At 38.4% G+C, this 16736-nt stretch overlaps 2 protein-coding genes across 2 annotated transcripts; both read left to right on the top strand.

Moving 5' to 3' along the window:
* The first annotated feature begins 727 nt into the window (after positions 1 to 727).
* On the top strand, positions 728 to 4927 carry LOC101307643 (nucleobase-ascorbate transporter 4-like). Its single transcript, XM_004289727.1, has 14 exons — positions 728 to 738; positions 939 to 1036; positions 1143 to 1319; positions 1452 to 1552; positions 1652 to 1727; positions 1910 to 1969; positions 2123 to 2304; positions 2850 to 2946; positions 3259 to 3345; positions 3430 to 3488; positions 3886 to 3977; positions 4109 to 4186; positions 4330 to 4490; positions 4610 to 4927. The coding sequence occupies exons 2-14, from the start codon at positions 977 to 979 to the stop codon at positions 4826 to 4828; spliced, it is 1449 nt and encodes a 482-aa protein (XP_004289775.1). The 5' UTR covers positions 728 to 738; positions 939 to 976; the 3' UTR covers positions 4829 to 4927.
* Positions 4928 to 8060: 3133 nt separating this feature from the next.
* LOC101308931 (cyclin-D1-1-like) lies at positions 8061 to 9333 on the top strand. The gene is made up of 4 exons (XM_004292068.1): positions 8061 to 8300; positions 8382 to 8679; positions 8767 to 8864; positions 9094 to 9333. The coding sequence occupies exons 1-4, from the start codon at positions 8061 to 8063 to the stop codon at positions 9331 to 9333; spliced, it is 876 nt and encodes a 291-aa protein (XP_004292116.1).
* The last annotated feature ends 7403 nt before the right edge of the window (positions 9334 to 16736 follow it).

Here is a 16736-nt window from a genome sequence, read left to right as displayed (position 1 = left end):
CTCTCTCTCTCTCTCTCTCTCTCTCTCTCTCTCTCTCTCTCTCTCTCTCTCTCTCTCTCTCTCTCTCTCTCTCTCTCTCTCTCTTCACAAACAAAACAACACTACCTGTTTACGAGACAATGTACTTGTGATGGGTTTTCCCTTTGGTACTTTCGAGTTATTTATGTCATGTCTGGTTACCCAGAAAGTTTGAGGTTCCAAAGGAAAATGGGTTTCAAGAAAGGTTTCATTTTGGGTCATAGCTCTGCCTCAAAACTGAAAGTGAGTTTGTGTATGTGGATGTTGGTTTTGTTCATATCACTATGGTGGTGCCTTTTCTCTTCTCTTGGTGCACAAAAGCCGTCAACTTTCTCATCACCTTTATGTTTTCTTGTGTCTACAAAATTTGGTAATCTTAATTTTGAAGTTTTCCTTTTCCATTGGGCCAAATGTATGTGTATGTTGGCGAAATTACTTGTGCTGGATATTCTCTTCTTGTTTGAGTAGTTTCAATTCTGTTTGGTTACCCAGAAAGTGGGATTTACAAAGGAAAGTTTGGTGTGAGAAAACAAAATGAAACAAAGTTTTGATTAAATCTTATATAACATTCAAGTTTGCTACTTCTCTTCTTCTCTGAAGAGAGAGTCCTATCAACCTTTTCATCTCCTCTTGTTTTCTCTGGATTTCATTTTCAGCTCTTCAAAGTTTCTGCCTTTCTGTTCTGTGTTACTGCAAATTTTATGGCAAACAAATAAGACGGTGCAACTTATATCGTTTTTATTCATGTTTTTGCGGTGTTCTCTTACTTTTACTAGTCTCCCCTGCATTTCATTGTTGGTTTCTTATTTCACTTTAGAATCTCTAATGATTCTTGTCTTGTAAAGAAAAGGAGTTTAATGTTCGTTCAATTTGATGTTTATCATCTTCTGTATTGCTTATGGATTGTTGATTGAATGCAGCTGAAGCCATAATTCTGGGATTTCAGCACTTTCTGGTTATGTTGGGCACCACTGTGTTCATTCCCATCTTGCTTGTCCCTATAATGGGTGGTGGTGATGTAAGACCTGCAAAAATCATGCACATTTGTTTTTCAGTTTTCATTGGATTTTACACTCCTTTTATACTCCTTTTGTTCAGACATTGTTTATTCTTTATCTTAATAGGTAGAGAAGGCAGAAGTGATTGATACTGTGCTCTTTGTCGCCGGCATTAACACACTGTTACAGACGTGGTTTGGGACTCGTCTTCCTGTGGTGATGGGGGCTTCATATGCTTTCATCGTCCCTGCTCTCTCCATAGCTTATTCCAGGAGGTTCAGTGTATTCATAGACCCCCACCAGGTTTGGTGTAACCCAATTTCTCACTTTCCTATCTCCTAGATTTCACACTCTGTTGGTCTATGGGCCAGAATGAGTGTTCATATGGAAGTGTTATGTGATTATATTTGCACCAACTTTCTTTGTTGTGTACAGAGGTTCAGAGAAACTATGGCAGCAATACAAGGGGCACTCATTATTGCTTCATTCTTTCAAATGATCCTTGGCTTTTTGGGGTTTGTCAGAATTTTTGGGAGGTGGGTTGAAGCAATAAAGCCAATTAGAATCTGATATATGTGCTGGATAGCTATTACTTTGTTTAGGCAAGAACTTGACATTGACGTGGTTTGGTGCAGGTATCTTAGTCCTCTCTCGTCTGTTCCTCTAGTGACTCTTACTGGACTGGGGTTCTTTGTACTTGGTTTTCCTCTGGTAAGCATGTTGAAGTTTCCATTGTGTTATTGATCAGTTGACTGAAATTGATTAAACTTCAACCAAGAGAACTACATAAACAGACTTTTTTTCTTTCTTAAGTGTGAATGCATGGCTTCTGCTATGTAGGTATTACATCGTTTTTGATCATGGCATTTTGTTTTTGTGCTTGATGGTTGCAGCTGGCAAATTGTATTGAAGTTGGATTACCGGCCATACTTATACTGCTTCTTCTATCACAGGTGTGTAACATGCTGAGTCATTATTTTAGTTCAGTCATATTGAATTACCTTTAATCTCTTATGTAGTTGTTATAATGGTAGAATATGACACAATTTCCTTAATTGTTTGCTTGACTTGAGGTTCATTCTAATGTGTAAAAATTGGTACTGCAGTATGCCTCCACAATGAAGTTAAAGATACCAATATTTGAACGATTTGCGGTACTATTCTCTGTTGCAATTGTATGGGTGTATGCAGAAATTCTGACTGCAGGTGGTGCATATAATCATAAATCCCCTAGAACTCAAACTAGCTGCCGCACTGATCGTTCTGGGCTTGTCCGGGCTGCTCCTTGGTAAGCTCAACTTCCAGCTCAATTTCAGTGCAGCATTTGCACTTAATGCCTTAAGCACCTGCATTAACAGTTTCAAGAAATCCTTCATGGGTTATAGAAATGGTCCTCAATCATTCATAGCTTATGTTAATGCATTAGTTTCTACTTTCTAGATACTGAAATGCAATCATTCTATAAGAGCATAATTGTCAAAAATTTCCTCATGCGAAAGATATGTGTGCAATGACATAGACGACATTATTGGTCAAACTGTTTCTACCTGGATTCAGTGATATAGAAGCTATTGAGTATCTGTTGGGGAAGGAAACACATAAAGCCTACCCTATCATAGATTTGAACACTAGACTCTATAAACAAATCCCCCACTCTAATCCATTAGTTTCATATAGTGGAGTTTAGTCCTGGAGCCAAAAGCTCTGGTAATCTGATATTGTTTTAACACTGTCATATAAATATTTATTAATCTAAAACATGATTACAGTCTACTGGATGATAATATGACATTCAATTATGATTCAATTTTTTGTGTTTTTCACCATATGCAGGGTAAGGGTTCCCTATCCATTCCAATGGGGGCGGCCGTCTTTTAATGCTGGAGATACTTTTGCGATTATGGCTGCTGCTTTTGTATCCATCATTGAGGTAAAAATTAGAGAGCCGATCCTTATTTATTTTACTGTGCCATATAACCCAATTCAGAGTGAAGACTAAAATTAAGCATGTAAATGCTTATTCTGCAAGGGTAGCTGTTTGCCTGTTGCATGCATGCATCGAGTATTCCATAAATCCTTGTTAATGCATCTTGAGGAAACTTCAAAAATGCGTCGACTATATTTACCAATTTTTAAGATTTTTTGTTCTCTTATGAATTGAAATGTGTTATTTCTCAAAATTATATAAAGTAGGTACTAATTGCATTTGTTGTGCCTGATTCTTCTTTTCACTTGATGACAGTCCATAGGTGTATTCATTGCAGCATCACGATACGGGAGTGCCACCCCTCCACCACCTTCTGTTCTGAGCCGAGGTATAGGCTGGCAGGTAATAAGTGGTTAATAACACATCCTTGTAATTTATGAAGACTCTATTAGTTGGAAAACTAATCTTATTTAGTAAATATTCCAGGGCATAAGCACTCTTCTAAATGGCATCTTTGGCTCATTAACCGGCTCAACTGCATCAGTGTAAGCATTTTATATACATGCAGTTCTAACATTGTCTGTTGTAGAACTAAAGTGAAACTGCTTAATCAATTTTAAAAAGTATCCCTGGCTTACATGTGCGTATGTAATATTGCTAGTACCATAAATGGAACTTTAACCAAACGTTGTCATTAGCCACAGAAAGAGGAATGCAGTACACAGGTGTTGATTTTTTAGAATCTGTAAATTCACAAATTTGAGTAAATTCATGTAGTAAATGAGTCCCATCAGTGATCATGTTGCAAGTTCCCAATGGTCATCGAGTTTGTTTGCCCCTAGTTGTAGGCATTAGTCTGTTTTCTAGAGAAAATACCATCAAAGAGGAAGCCAGTATAACATCTCATAGAGTGAAAATGCGATCTAACTTTATTGTTTTTAGTGAAAATGCAGGTTTGCTGGGATTGACACGTGTTGGAAGTCGAAGAGTAATTCAAATATCAGCAGGCTTTATGTTTTTCTTCTCCATATTAGGTGAGTATGTATTGCATGTAGCACCTAAATCTTTCTCAGAATTGAAAGCATGATGCACCCGGGAGCTTATAACATTTGTGACTTTGTTTTATTATGTGATCTAAGGGTGTCACTATTTTTGTCATTCACAGGAAAGTTTGGTGCTATCCTTGCATCTATACCACTTCCAATTGTGGCAGCTTTGTATTGTGTTCTCTATGCCTATGTTGGTAAGTCTCTGTTTCCTATGACATTATGATCATCAGGATACTTAAATTCCGAATATTTTTTTGCATGTCTCAAGTACTAGAAATAATGTGGATGCTCATTCACATATGTCATCTAAGTTTAAATTTCGGTTGTGATCGTGCAGCTTCCGCTGGTCTAGGTTTGTTGCAGTTCTGCAACCTTAACAGCTTTAGGTCAAAGTTCATAATTGGTTTTTCTCTCTTCATGGGTCTTTCTGTGCCTCAGTACTTCCATGACTACCTCTTAACTTCTGGTCATGGCCCTCTTCACACACATCAAATCTGGGTGAGTCTGTTGATTTTCAATTATCTTCAAAATTTCCTTGCTGTAACTGATGTATGTTTGCAGAAAATTGTTTCCTACTAGTATATGACTGGATATTGATTGTCTACATGCACCTGCAGTTCAACAACATTGTGCAAGTAATTTTCTCATCTGCTGCAACTGTAGCAATTATAGTTGCTCTCTTCTGCGACCTCACCATGGGCTGTGGACACAGTTCTACAAGACGGGACAGTGGCCGACACTGGTGGGGAAAGTTCAGAAAATTTGACACTGATACAAGGAGTGAAGAGTTCTACTCGCTTCCATACAACCTTAATAGGCATTTCCCTTCGGTGTGACACTAACAAGAGGATGATCAAATAGTAGCAGAGAAAATAGATATCTATAGGAGAATTATGTATGGGAAATCAACTTGATACTAAAGCTTGTAACCTTTTTGTTATGGTTGACTAGTTAATGTTACAAGTTTAGTAATATATAGCTTGGAAACTATCAAGCTACCTGATTTCTCAAGAATTTGATGTCATGAGGGGAACATTTCTATATTGGAATGTGATACTGTTGCAAGCCAAAGATTAGTTGCTTTTGGTTTTGGTCTCCCTTGCTAAGCCTACCGCATGGAGCTAAATAGAAAATCATTGATCTGATCTGGTACATGATGAGTAATCCAGTATATACTTCGCAATAATGTTGACAAATAAAGTAATTTAATTTTCCTAAAAGGATTAGGAGGATGGGTTGCAGCATATGCTGGCATTGCTGGGTTTAGATTTAAAAAAAATTCTGATTTCTGCAGTGAACTACTTGGAGCAAGAGAAAAGTTAGGTGTGATTGTAATGACCAAAACTATGGCACGGTACTTTTCATATGCTTTGAGTATTTGAGCAGTTGAATTCATTTAGTTCAGTTACATAAATTAAGTGATAATATATTACAATTAATCCCTAAATTCATTTGGTAATTTGATATATGGAAGATTATATATTAAAGTATGTAAGTTTATCAGAGTTAAATCATTTAAACAAACGTTAAATGTTTTGTATAGTGTATACTATCCGGTGAGTTGATGAATATTGTGAATGTGAACAACGTCCTAACCATTCCGCCCTCACTCACTATAGGTAATATGCAATTCCGCATGTGCCTCTTCACTATAGGTAATATACTTGTAACAAAAGATAGAAGGTGCCTCTTCAATCAGAACGAGTACCAAAAGAAAAGAGCAATTTGTCATTTAGAAATTGTTGAAATAATAGGGGCCATACTCATTGCCAAAATGTTTACTTCTTAGAGCCTTGTAAGATTTTACTTAAAACCTTCTAAGCAGGGAAAGTATTAACACCTATATGGTTTTTTGGACCATACTCACCATATATAGGTCCACAGCTTTGTTTTGGTCTTTTCCTTAACAGAACAAGATATTTCTAGCTCATCTTCTACCTATGGCCTTCACTTCTTAGTTGTTCTTGCCTGTTTTGCTAAATCCCAAGAGCAGGTTTTTCATATCATCTACACCAATATGCATGTTAGTATTTAGTATGACCATGATGGGTTTTCTTGGAAATATGTCTAGGGCATGAAACTATTGTTTGATTTTCTATACCACATGAAATGTATATGTACTCCATGATTAACCTAAATAATGAAGGAACCAATAATGTATCACAAACAAACATCTCATAATGCAACATGATAATGTACTTGGACCACTACATCTTTGCTTACAAGGTCTTAAGATAAATTCTAGATACAATTTCGAAAAATCATATGAACGAGCTATTTCCAAATTGATTGATAGATAGATTGATCTATTCTTAGAGAGGGAATGCATCAATATGTCCAAACTTGACGATAGCGGTGAAACAAATATCGTCATCGGATTTAAAAAGTAAACCTTCCATCATTACTTGTAAATCACAAGAAAAACATGTGTTATTTAGTGTATGTCACATTCATTCATTTATCACGACGTTATTATCAAAATAAATTTTTAAAAATATGTAATCACTTATCAGTCACTCGTGATAAATCAAGAAATATGAGTGTTTCTCGGTCTACAATGAGAAACACTCGAAGTATATGGATTTGTTTCATGTATCGTCCTGTCATTGATATTGAACTAACTTGTCACAAAATTGCAACCTAGAGCCTTTCTTTCCTCGCCTACATATATGTATTGGTATATGGTTAGTAGAGAAATGACTTGGATTAGGTGGGTCAATTGGGGTAGCTACTCTATGCTTGAGGGATATCACGGGTTGTGGTAAAAAAAAGGCGTACCTTTCCTCATTCCAACTTCTAAATGGTAACCTTCAAATTGTAAAGTAGGCTTGTATTACACCTAAATGACCAAATAATTCAACTTCACCTCGAACACCAATTAGAAAACAACTTTTCCTAAAGGAAGTGGATTTTTAATTTTTTATAGCCTCTAGCCCTCTACTAACTTTTCAACTGTGTTATAGAATTCGTCTTTGATTATAAAGAAAAACGATGACTGAAATTTTCAACAATTTTTTGATGAACCAGCAAAATAAGATCAAGTCAATGGACAAAATAAAAATTTGTCCAGACTCCAAATTGAACTATTCTTGTTCATAATTAGTAATCAGGATTATGGATACTTCAACGGCAATTAATTTAGTTGAAATTTTGTGTAAAATGATCGACTAAATATAGGGACTTAATTGAACTATGGAGATGCCGATATGTGACTGAAAAATTAGTCTTAATGATGGTTAGCTTCGTAATACAAAGCTAGAAGATTAGCCCTAGAGCGCTCCTAATTGTTTTCATTTTAAAATTTAAATATTAACCTAATAATACTTAATGTTCTATCATTCAATAATAGAAATTATTACAACTCATAAATTTAAAAATACACTATATTAATAGAACTGAACAAGAAGTAACGATATCTTAAATGACCAAGTTGTATGAACGTAAAGATTGACCAAACAAGGGCGATCTTATCAAGAAACATTGGTTGTCGCCATACATGCTGACCGAAGCTTGTTAAGATTGTCACAACTTTCGGTTTCAACTCGCAAACTTCTTTGTTGTTTCAGAAGACCTGGAATAACATGCAGTCACTCAATCAGTCACATTTTCTTACAACAATGAGGTTCTGAAACGTAAGTTTTGACACTTTTTGCATGCGTAATTGTATACGGAGTATCGTATATACGTATAGAACGAGTATAACACACTAAAATGCACATCTTCAAGTGCAATTTCTCCATCTCTAGATTCCACTCTTACCTCCATTAGACCATTACCAATTTACCATGCTTGACCATCTCTCTGATACACCCATCTCATCCCTCTTCTTCTCCACCAACACAAAACCCCATAAACCAACAAAAGAAACACACAAAAGTGCAAAGAAAAGAAGAGAAAAAAACCAACTCATTCTGTCATTCATACCACAGACTCCCTCACTCTTTCAGACACAACCAGACTCCCTCAGACACACCAAGCAAATCCAAATTAAATCCAAACCCTCTCTCTCTAAAAAGACAATGCCATACACCCTCACTCCCTCCTCGCCATGACCAAAACCCACCCATTATGTCTTCTTCTTCCTCCTCCTCCGCCATCTTCCTCCGCCGCCTCATCGACTCCGAGCCCCACCACCTCCCCTCCCTTGACTACCTCTCCCTGTGCCGTGACCGCACCGTCGACGTCACCGCCCGTCAGGACTCCATCAACTGGATCTTGAGAGTCCACGCCCACTACCGTTTTGCTCCTCTCACGGCGTTCCTCTCCGTCAACTACTTCGACCGTTTCCTCTCCACTCGCTCCCTCCCGGTAACTCTATCTTTCTCCGACAAAACCTCTTCCTGTTTGGTTTTGTTTTTACATGAAATTACTTTGTTATCCCTTCTGCAGCGACAGCATGGGCGGTGGCCGTTTCAGCTGCTCTCCGTGGCGTGTTTGTCTTTAGCGGCCAAGATGGAGGAGCCCCATGTCCCCTACATCATCGACCTTCAAATCTTCGAGCCCAAATTCGTCTTCGAACCCAAAACTGTTCAAAGAATGGAGCTTTGGGTCATGTCTACTCTCAACTGGAGACTCCGCTCCGTCACACCCTTCGATTTCCTCCCCCATTTCATCAACAAGCTCCCCGCTTCTTCTCCTCTCAACCTTTTCGAGGCTTCTTCTGATCTAGTTTTCAAAACCATACGAGGTAAAAATACGTACACTCTTAGTCTTTTTCAGACAAATGTTTGCTGGTTTGCTTCTCTGTTTCTGATTATGTGGTTATGTTTTTCAGTGATTGATTTCTTGGGTTTTACACCGTCGACTGTGGCGGCGGCGGCTGTGCTCTGCGCCGCCGGCGAAAGCGTCGAGTCTGCGGCGGCGGAAGACCAAGCAGGAGCGGTGTCTGACGAAGGAGTAAACAAAGTAATAAACCATGGGTCTTAACAGCTAATTTTAACTTTGTTGGGGTTGAATTTACAATATAATTAATATTTGTAGTTTTCTATTAGATGAGAAAATCGAAGAGTCGAGAGAAAGTGAAGCATAGAAAGCTGTGAAAAAAACAAAGTAAATACTTACCGGGGTAAATTACAATTTTTCTTTCATTCATTGGGGACAGGAAAATGTGAGAAGCTGTCACCAACTCATGGAGGAGTACCTGATCGACACGTGCCCCTCATCCTCCCGCCATAAAGCCGGTAGCCCCGCCATGCCTCCTCCGTCCGCCCCCGGCAGCCCGGTGGGCGTGCTCGATGCGGCCGCATGCGTGAGTTGCGACACGCACTCGTCTACCGTCCAAGCCGAGCCGCCCCCAAAACGTCCCCGAACCTCTTCCCCGGACAATGTACAACCTTTGTAGACAAGGAGAATTGAAACCGCTCCCATTTCTGAAGTTTCCTCCTATAAATTTTGGTCTTGGATTAGGAAGTACAAGATAAAAAAGGGATTATGGCTGTCAATTTTATTATTTACTGTTATTATTACTCCAATATTTATAGAATATGGGGGGGTGTATTTAAATTATGATTCCCATAGTATTTGACTTTTCACTTTGGTTAAAATTTTGATGTGTGCATGGAGAATCGGAGACCAATTTCGGTCGCAACGTTTAACGTTGCGTGTTTATTATTTATTTCCTAAAATATTATCCATCCTACGAAATAAGTAGATTACGGTTGAGGGCAAAATCGTAATTATAGGTTAGTGAAGGACAAGGATTCTGTGTGGGGATTTGATGACTGGGGGCGGAGGGGTGAGTGCCACGGTTTTGGGGGGGGGGGGAAGGAATTTTGGAGGGAAAGGATCTGAGCGGAGGTTGGGGTGTGGGAGACAGAGAGGTGAGTTGAATCGGAGCCGTCCACGTGGAAAGGAAAGAATATAATATTGGTGCATGAGTGTTTTGAGGCAAAGATTTGATTTGACGAGTGGTGGCCCACAAGGGGTCATGTTTGACGGCAATCGGGCTAGTGATTGACCTAGGAAGTAAGAAGGGGGGGGGGGGGGAACTTTCTTAATTTCTGGCACTGTAGAGGAGCTGCCCTAAAAACTGTAGAGCAAAGATTCCTTCGCCGGTGCTGTTGCGAATTATGTTTGTATCGGAAATGTTTACTTGGTCATTTAGTCACCGGTGTTAGGTAGTAGTCGGAATGTCGGATTTTTGAGAATGAGTTCTAAATTTCTTAACGGTGATTTGTTATATCAACACTAAAATGTAAGTTATCATGATGTCTTTAAACTCGAATCTTGAAGTGATAATGCAAATATGTTTCTTAAGTGGAGACGTTTTGTTAGCTAAAGTTGGTGTTTTGGTCAAGGAGACTCTTCCCTCATGCTTAATGCTTTGGAGTGCTTTGGAGGTTTGCTCATGTTCTTTTGGTGTTTGCTGGTGACATGGTGAACGCAGTGTACGTAATCCGTCTTTGTTGTAATTCTTGATATCTGATTTAGACTTGAGATTGTAAGTTCCAGTGTTACTGTAATTTTGTTTTGATTAATTCGTTTCTCAACATTTCTCTTTCAGATAACGTATACATGTAAGAATTTGAAATTTCCTAACATAAAAAACATCTCATCCTCATCTATCTAAGTCCATAAATAGTCACATGATGACTTATTTATGCTCCAACAACCTCTTCATCATAGGCAGATGAATTATATCTCATCCATGCACCACAGCAACTACGTCATTGTTTCCTTGACTAAAGCCTAAGTCATTCAATTGTTGTTAAGAAAACAAGTAATCGCATTATTGTCATGTGTATATATATATATATATATATATATATATATATATATGCGGGGGCAAGAAGATCAATGGCTGATTAGCAAACGGGGACAAGAAAAATTTGTGTCTTGGATTTTCCTATGATAAAGAAAATGAAATCCTACTCGTCAGAGGACCCATTTCCAGGCTGTATGGGAAATGTAGAGAGATTGATGGATGGAGACCCAAATTATTATTTGCTCCGCTAGATCACTCTCGTACTAAACACGAGGGTTGCGCTCGTTGCAGGATTATCCCCACAAGACCGCAGCGCAGGAGCCACATTTAACTCTAAGTTTATGAATCATGTACTGTTGTAGACATTGTTCTATGATTGATTGGTCTGTGTACATGTGAATCTGGGTTAGCTGGGAAATGTAATGGGGACCCTAGCTAGCTTAGATAACAGGAACATAATCGAAGGGTGACTTGTAAAGGAGGAAGTGAGAAATAGAAAGAGGCCAATGGAAGAGACAAAGCAGCATTAACAACCTTCACATTCTTCACAAGCTCTCCAGTCTCCATCTACCCACCATGGCCTTCTTCTCATCTCTTTGAGACTTTATGATCGATCGTGTATGAATCAGTGAGTATACGAGAGTCGACCCCAAGTGTTTTGCCTGCATATGTTTCTGAATAATTGGCATCGATCTCTTTCGTTGTCCTTGAATCGGAGCAACCACATGCACGACTGCTCCTCATGAATGTGGTCTTTGGGTTTTTGCAGGTTCGTTTTTGGTGGTCACTACCAAGTACCAACTTACCATGCATCTATCATCATCTAGACGTTACAATTCAAGGGAAGCACTTATTATAGCTTAACTATAATGTTCTAGGCTTCTAGCTTTCCACTTATCACCAATATATTTAGTTGTTCACTTTCATTCACTTGCGCATGCATTCTTCGGTTTTGATGCTTTTAACTCAAGGGTTCTTCGTGTTAGTAAAACATGTTTCCCTAATTGCTATGATGATGAGAAATATCAACATTGATGACTCGCTTCCTTGGTAAGTTAAATTTTTACCGAGTAATTTGAATATTTAACAACACTCAATCATTAAATGTTACGTTACTTGTGAGTTTTTTTGTTTTGTTTTATGACACAACTCAAGAGTCAAGACCTCCCACTTATATATGAAGAACCAATTTACGTTGCTAACTTGCTATTAGCGAACACTTCGTATTTTAGTTATTTCTATATTGAATAAAAACAGTAAAAAAAAAGGAGAAAATGACTATGAATGACTCCCTTGGATTGGAGAAATAGAACAATACCCCAAATGAACTATGAGATTTAGTGATTTACTAAATAATCTACTCCAAAGATGAAAAGTGTAGTGTAGTGTAGCTTGGTAGCCTTTAGTTTTCAATACTTAACATTATAAGGACTTGTGATAGTGATCTTAGATTTTGTCTAGTTACGCCAGTAGCAAATCCTTCGTCTGTTGCCACAAAATCTTTAGATTGTTAAGTGTTCATTTTAAAATTGTCCAAATCTATTGTAATTGACATTCGACTTTGAACGCAACTCCAATTGCCAGGAACGTAGCAAACCACGACGTCCCATTGTTCTTACAAAATAAACTTTTTCAAACTGATCGAGAAAGAGAAAGACTTGGAACCCTCCATTTAGTTGGTAGTGATCCCTGCCCCAGCCAGCAAGACAATGCAAAATGAATTTACTGTCTAACAAGGGCCTGCCAAGGCTCTTTGCCTCGAGATAATTCAGACTGATGAGATAGAAATGGAGGCAGATTCTGAAAAGGGCGATGGCAGTGACACAAGTAACATTGAACAATCTCCTACAATTGTTGAAGGTAATGAGAGTACTATAAACACAGGTGCATCAGCTCTTGCTCTGGTTGAAGTGATACTAGCACCAAACTCGAGTTCTAAGGCGGATGCAATTAACAATGAAGAGGCGACAACCTCCCTCTCCTGCAAAGACACCTGTGAAACTGCACAGCCCCCTCCCGTCATTGTTCAAGTCCTGTTTTAAATTTTGAAGACGTGCCTTTGAAGAAACTCAAAATGCCTCAATTCACGTCAAGCTTTAATGTCAAGTACTCCCTGGGTTTAGTGCCTACTTCTGGTAATATACTGCTCCCTAAAGAAAAGGTGCATATCAAAGCAGCCCCAAAAAAGAAAAGAGGAGGACCTATTGGTTCGAAAAACAAGAAACCAAAGAAGAAGCCACAGGCGGTGGACTATGCAGTGGAGCTCATTTTTGGCTCTCTCCCCACACCTCCGAGCCCCTCCACTAAGGGCAAGGAGAAGGTTTAATTTTCAGTTTTCTTTCTGAACTTGAATAATTGCTATGGTTTTGTGTCCATAACGAACTATGTTTTTTTTTTTGGTGTTAATATTTCTTTGTTTTTTTTTTTTTTGTCGGTGAGCCGTGGCTTGGTTGGTTAAAGTGTTTAATTGACAACTTTGAGGTCATGAGTTCAAACCTCACTGACATATGTAGGGTGTGTGAGTTATTAATAAAACGTTTTTTTTAAATAAAAAAAATATATATTTCTTTATTTTTAGAAATAAGTGAACGAGATCTTGTAATAAATGGTACTAACATGTTACGTTCTTAACTTACTTTCAGTAGCAAGAGAATACATGTATTCGCGCCATTCTAGCCTCAACATCAACGAAATTGCCTATAAAAAAAAAAAAAATTACGTTAAGAGATTTATTCGCCGTAGCTTTGCTTGAGGCTAGGCTAATTAAATTCATACCGGCTGCATTTGCACACATACATACTGTCAATGTGATCGAGTGAATACCAATGACATAACATTGGTGTGTGCCCATGCCTATTTAACAGAAATGATAACCGTGAACTCATTTGTACATCATTTTATTTTTAATCCATTTCATGTAACAAAAAATAGATTCATATGAGATATTGGACTAAATTGAGAATACTTGATTAGTAAGTAGCTACAGACACACAATACCTCATTTTGCAAACTGAAAGTATAATGATGAGTCAGCTTGCGATCATATTCAACATCCTCATGTTCCTTCATATGGATGAGTTGAGTTTCCCTTATTATCGGCACTAGCAGTATGCATCTCTTGCATGAGTTGTGGCTCTTTCATAATTATGCTGAAGAACAATTAATTATTCTCAATGGATATTAATTATGGGGTTGTCAAGGAGGTTTATGCTCATTTATGGTTCTGGTGTAACTCTTCTAGAATAGCAGATGGGAACAAAAAGGAACAAAAACGATTGAGAGGGGGGGGAAGAGAAGGAAATAAGAAAGAATTGAAACAGGATGAAATTGAAAAAGATAAATAGGGGAAGGAGGCTTCGAACCACTGACCAGCAGTCTACAATTGACAAAAGAGTTATTATTTAGCCAACTGAACCCTTGTTGATTATTGCACCCACGCTTGTACAAGTATGTAGCCTATTTTCGTTAGGGCTATAGCCCAGACAGCCCCCAACGTAGTTCCGCCCCTGCCAGTCACCCATTACTAATAATATCAATGTCTTTCACAACTTATTATGTGCGGTATTTGGATCCTTAACATAGACATTAAAATTTGATATTTGATGTTTTGATTTTGGCATATCTTCTGTTTTGATTGTTAGAACAATGAGTTCAAAAAAGGTCAATCTCATTCGCAATGGATAACTCAATTAATGGATAACTCAATCGCACTAGCAATGGATAACTTAAGGGTTTTATTTTATTTTATTTTTTTAAGTTTTTTAGGTAAATGAATAACTTCATTAATTAGCATTAAGAGTCATTTGACTAACTATTGCAAGGTCAGACATGAGTGAACTAAAACTAAAAGGGAAAAAATCACAAAAGTCGTCTAAAAAGGCAGACAATTACACTAGAAAGCTATTAACCTACACAAACTGAATCAAAGTACATAAACATCAACATGAGGCCTAGACCCAACAGTGTACATGTTCGTCAATGAGTAGGGGATCACCTTGATCAATTTGAGTAGGGATCTTTGTTCCTTTCTCAAGTTGACTACTCCCCAATTACCTCGGGAGGGGCAGATCTCTCCGAAGTACCTGAGCCAGAGGCCATTTCTGGCCCATCCAGAAACGTCCCAAGCAAAGTCAACCCAGGCCATGGGGTCAACCTGTTTGGGTTTCCCACGGGAGAGCACAAGGCGACTAGCTTGATGTCGTCCCCGTCAGCACACATCCCCTCCGCTGTGCCCAACAGCCTCTAGCAGTGGACCTTTCCAGCGCCACCATTTCTGTCCAGCAAACGTCAACTCTGCCGCTGCCCAGACGCGTGATCGGCGTTCGAATCTAGAGACGTCACCTCTGAGTGCAAAGACACCCGACTGCCGCTCGCTATTAGGGTTCCCAAACTTCGACGGCAGAAGAGAAGCTCTGATCCGAGCCTGACTACGATTCCTTCTAAACATAACCGTCGTTACTATTTTTAGCGGCCAAGACTTCCAACATTCAAATTTGAAACAAGATCGATCGCAGATTTCCTCTCCATCTGCTGCATGCCACCATCACAGATGCCCCACGTCTCAACCACACGACCAACGTCGAAAAAACTCCGCGTCACCGCCATCCCTACACGATCGACGCCATTGTGAAACCCTAGGTTTCAAAACATGGTTGCACCGATAAGATCGCAGCCCCATATCAGAGAATTTACGAATTTTTTTGTCGACACCCTAAGCTACATGGATAACTCAAGGTTTGATGTAGTTCAAGTTTCATTAAATTGATCAAAAGACAACAGATATATGTTTTACAAAGAAAATGATCCTTGCTGAAAAAAACCTCCAAGCCATGCAGATTGACCCCACATACACCACTAGATTATGTTTTCATGAACAATCCCGATAGCTCAAAACTATAGCAAATCTCCTACATTCACTAGGAGAGCGAGTGAACCGACATGAAGGCTTGGTCTAAACCCGGACACATAAATGACATAATGGCTAGTCGAGTTAGCAGAAGGTCCACTTTCACACTATTCCAATATCGTCGGGGGTTAAAGTTTTGGTTAACAACATGTTTCTTCTAGTGATAAGGTTTCCAGCATGTTATTGAACATCATATGTAGTTCTTGCTTCTGCAACACTTATTTTATATATATATATGTGACAAATTGTTGCAAGTATAGGGCATCAAAAGTTCAAAACTTTGTTTTCAAATTCATGTAAGAGATGAGATGAAGGTGCTGGATTTACATATCAATTCTCCGTTGGTTCGTCCTTAGTTGTAGTGGGGCCATCTCATAACAGCTCTTTTCATCTTCAAGTCAATTACTTGTAATGTCATATTGTCAGGTCACTTCAGGGTTTTAATACTTTTCTGATTTCTCTCTGTTTGAGGAGCTTGCATTACCGAAAATGGCAATTTTCTGCTTTTCATTGATAACCCATATTCATTTCTTGCACTTTAGGATTGTTGATATTATATCTTGTACAGGTTTCTCAGTACCTCTGACTCCTGCTCTTAAACCATTCTCTCTTTTCTTCTCTCTGCATTTACTGAGTTGCTCTGCCTCAAATTTCATCTCTTTTGAGTCCTCTCCTGCAGATCATTCTCTGGAATTCATCAACGGAAAGGTATGTATGGTTTTGATTATCTAGTTTCAATGCTAGTTTTTAAATTTCAGACTGCGTGAGTAATGAAGAATCAGTTTATGGGTCTTCTATGGTAAAAATAGATTCAAATTTCAAACTTTATTTGCTTTGAGTTTTGGTGAAAAAAGGCTTATTCTGGTAGGAGCTCCTAAAGCTAATATCTCCTTATAAAAGTTTCTATCTTGTCCTACTAAAAGTTTCTATCTTTTTGTTAGAAACTGGAGCTTTTGGAGTTAGGGGTTGGTGAAAGTTTCAGTCAACCTGATTTAAAGAAAATAAAATGGAAACATATTTGGGCATAGAGGGGAATCATGAATCTGGGGTTGATACATATTAATGAATTATCACCATGGTGTCATATTGCCATCGATCGAATTAGTAAATAGTTGAATGATCTGTATGCATATTT

The sequence above is a fragment of the Fragaria vesca genome, linkage group LG2, assembly GCF_000184155.1.
Source record: "Fragaria vesca subsp. vesca linkage group LG2, FraVesHawaii_1.0, whole genome shotgun sequence".
NCBI classification, from domain to species: Eukaryota; Viridiplantae; Streptophyta; class Magnoliopsida; order Rosales; family Rosaceae; genus Fragaria; species Fragaria vesca.
This window is presented reverse-complemented; position numbering and strand designations above follow the sequence as displayed.

Coding starts and splice junctions, on each gene's coding strand:
- LOC101307643 (XM_004289727.1), top strand. CDS start 977: ATGTTGGGCACCACTGTGTTCATTCCCATCTTGCTTGTCCCTATAATG. Junction 1,320..1,451: donor TATTCATAGACCCCCACCAG/GTTTGGTGTAAC, acceptor TGTTGTGTACAG/AGGTTCAGAGAAACTATGGC. Junction 1,970..2,122: donor TACTGCTTCTTCTATCACAG/GTGTGTAACATG, acceptor TTGGTACTGCAG/TATGCCTCCACAATGAAGTT.
- LOC101308931 (XM_004292068.1), top strand. CDS start 8,061: ATGTCTTCTTCTTCCTCCTCCTCCGCCATCTTCCTCCGCCGCCTCATC. Junction 8,301..8,381: donor TCTCCACTCGCTCCCTCCCG/GTAACTCTATCT, acceptor TCCCTTCTGCAG/CGACAGCATGGGCGGTGGCC. Junction 8,865..9,093: donor CTGCGGCGGCGGAAGACCAA/GCAGGAGCGGTG, acceptor CATTGGGGACAG/GAAAATGTGAGAAGCTGTCA.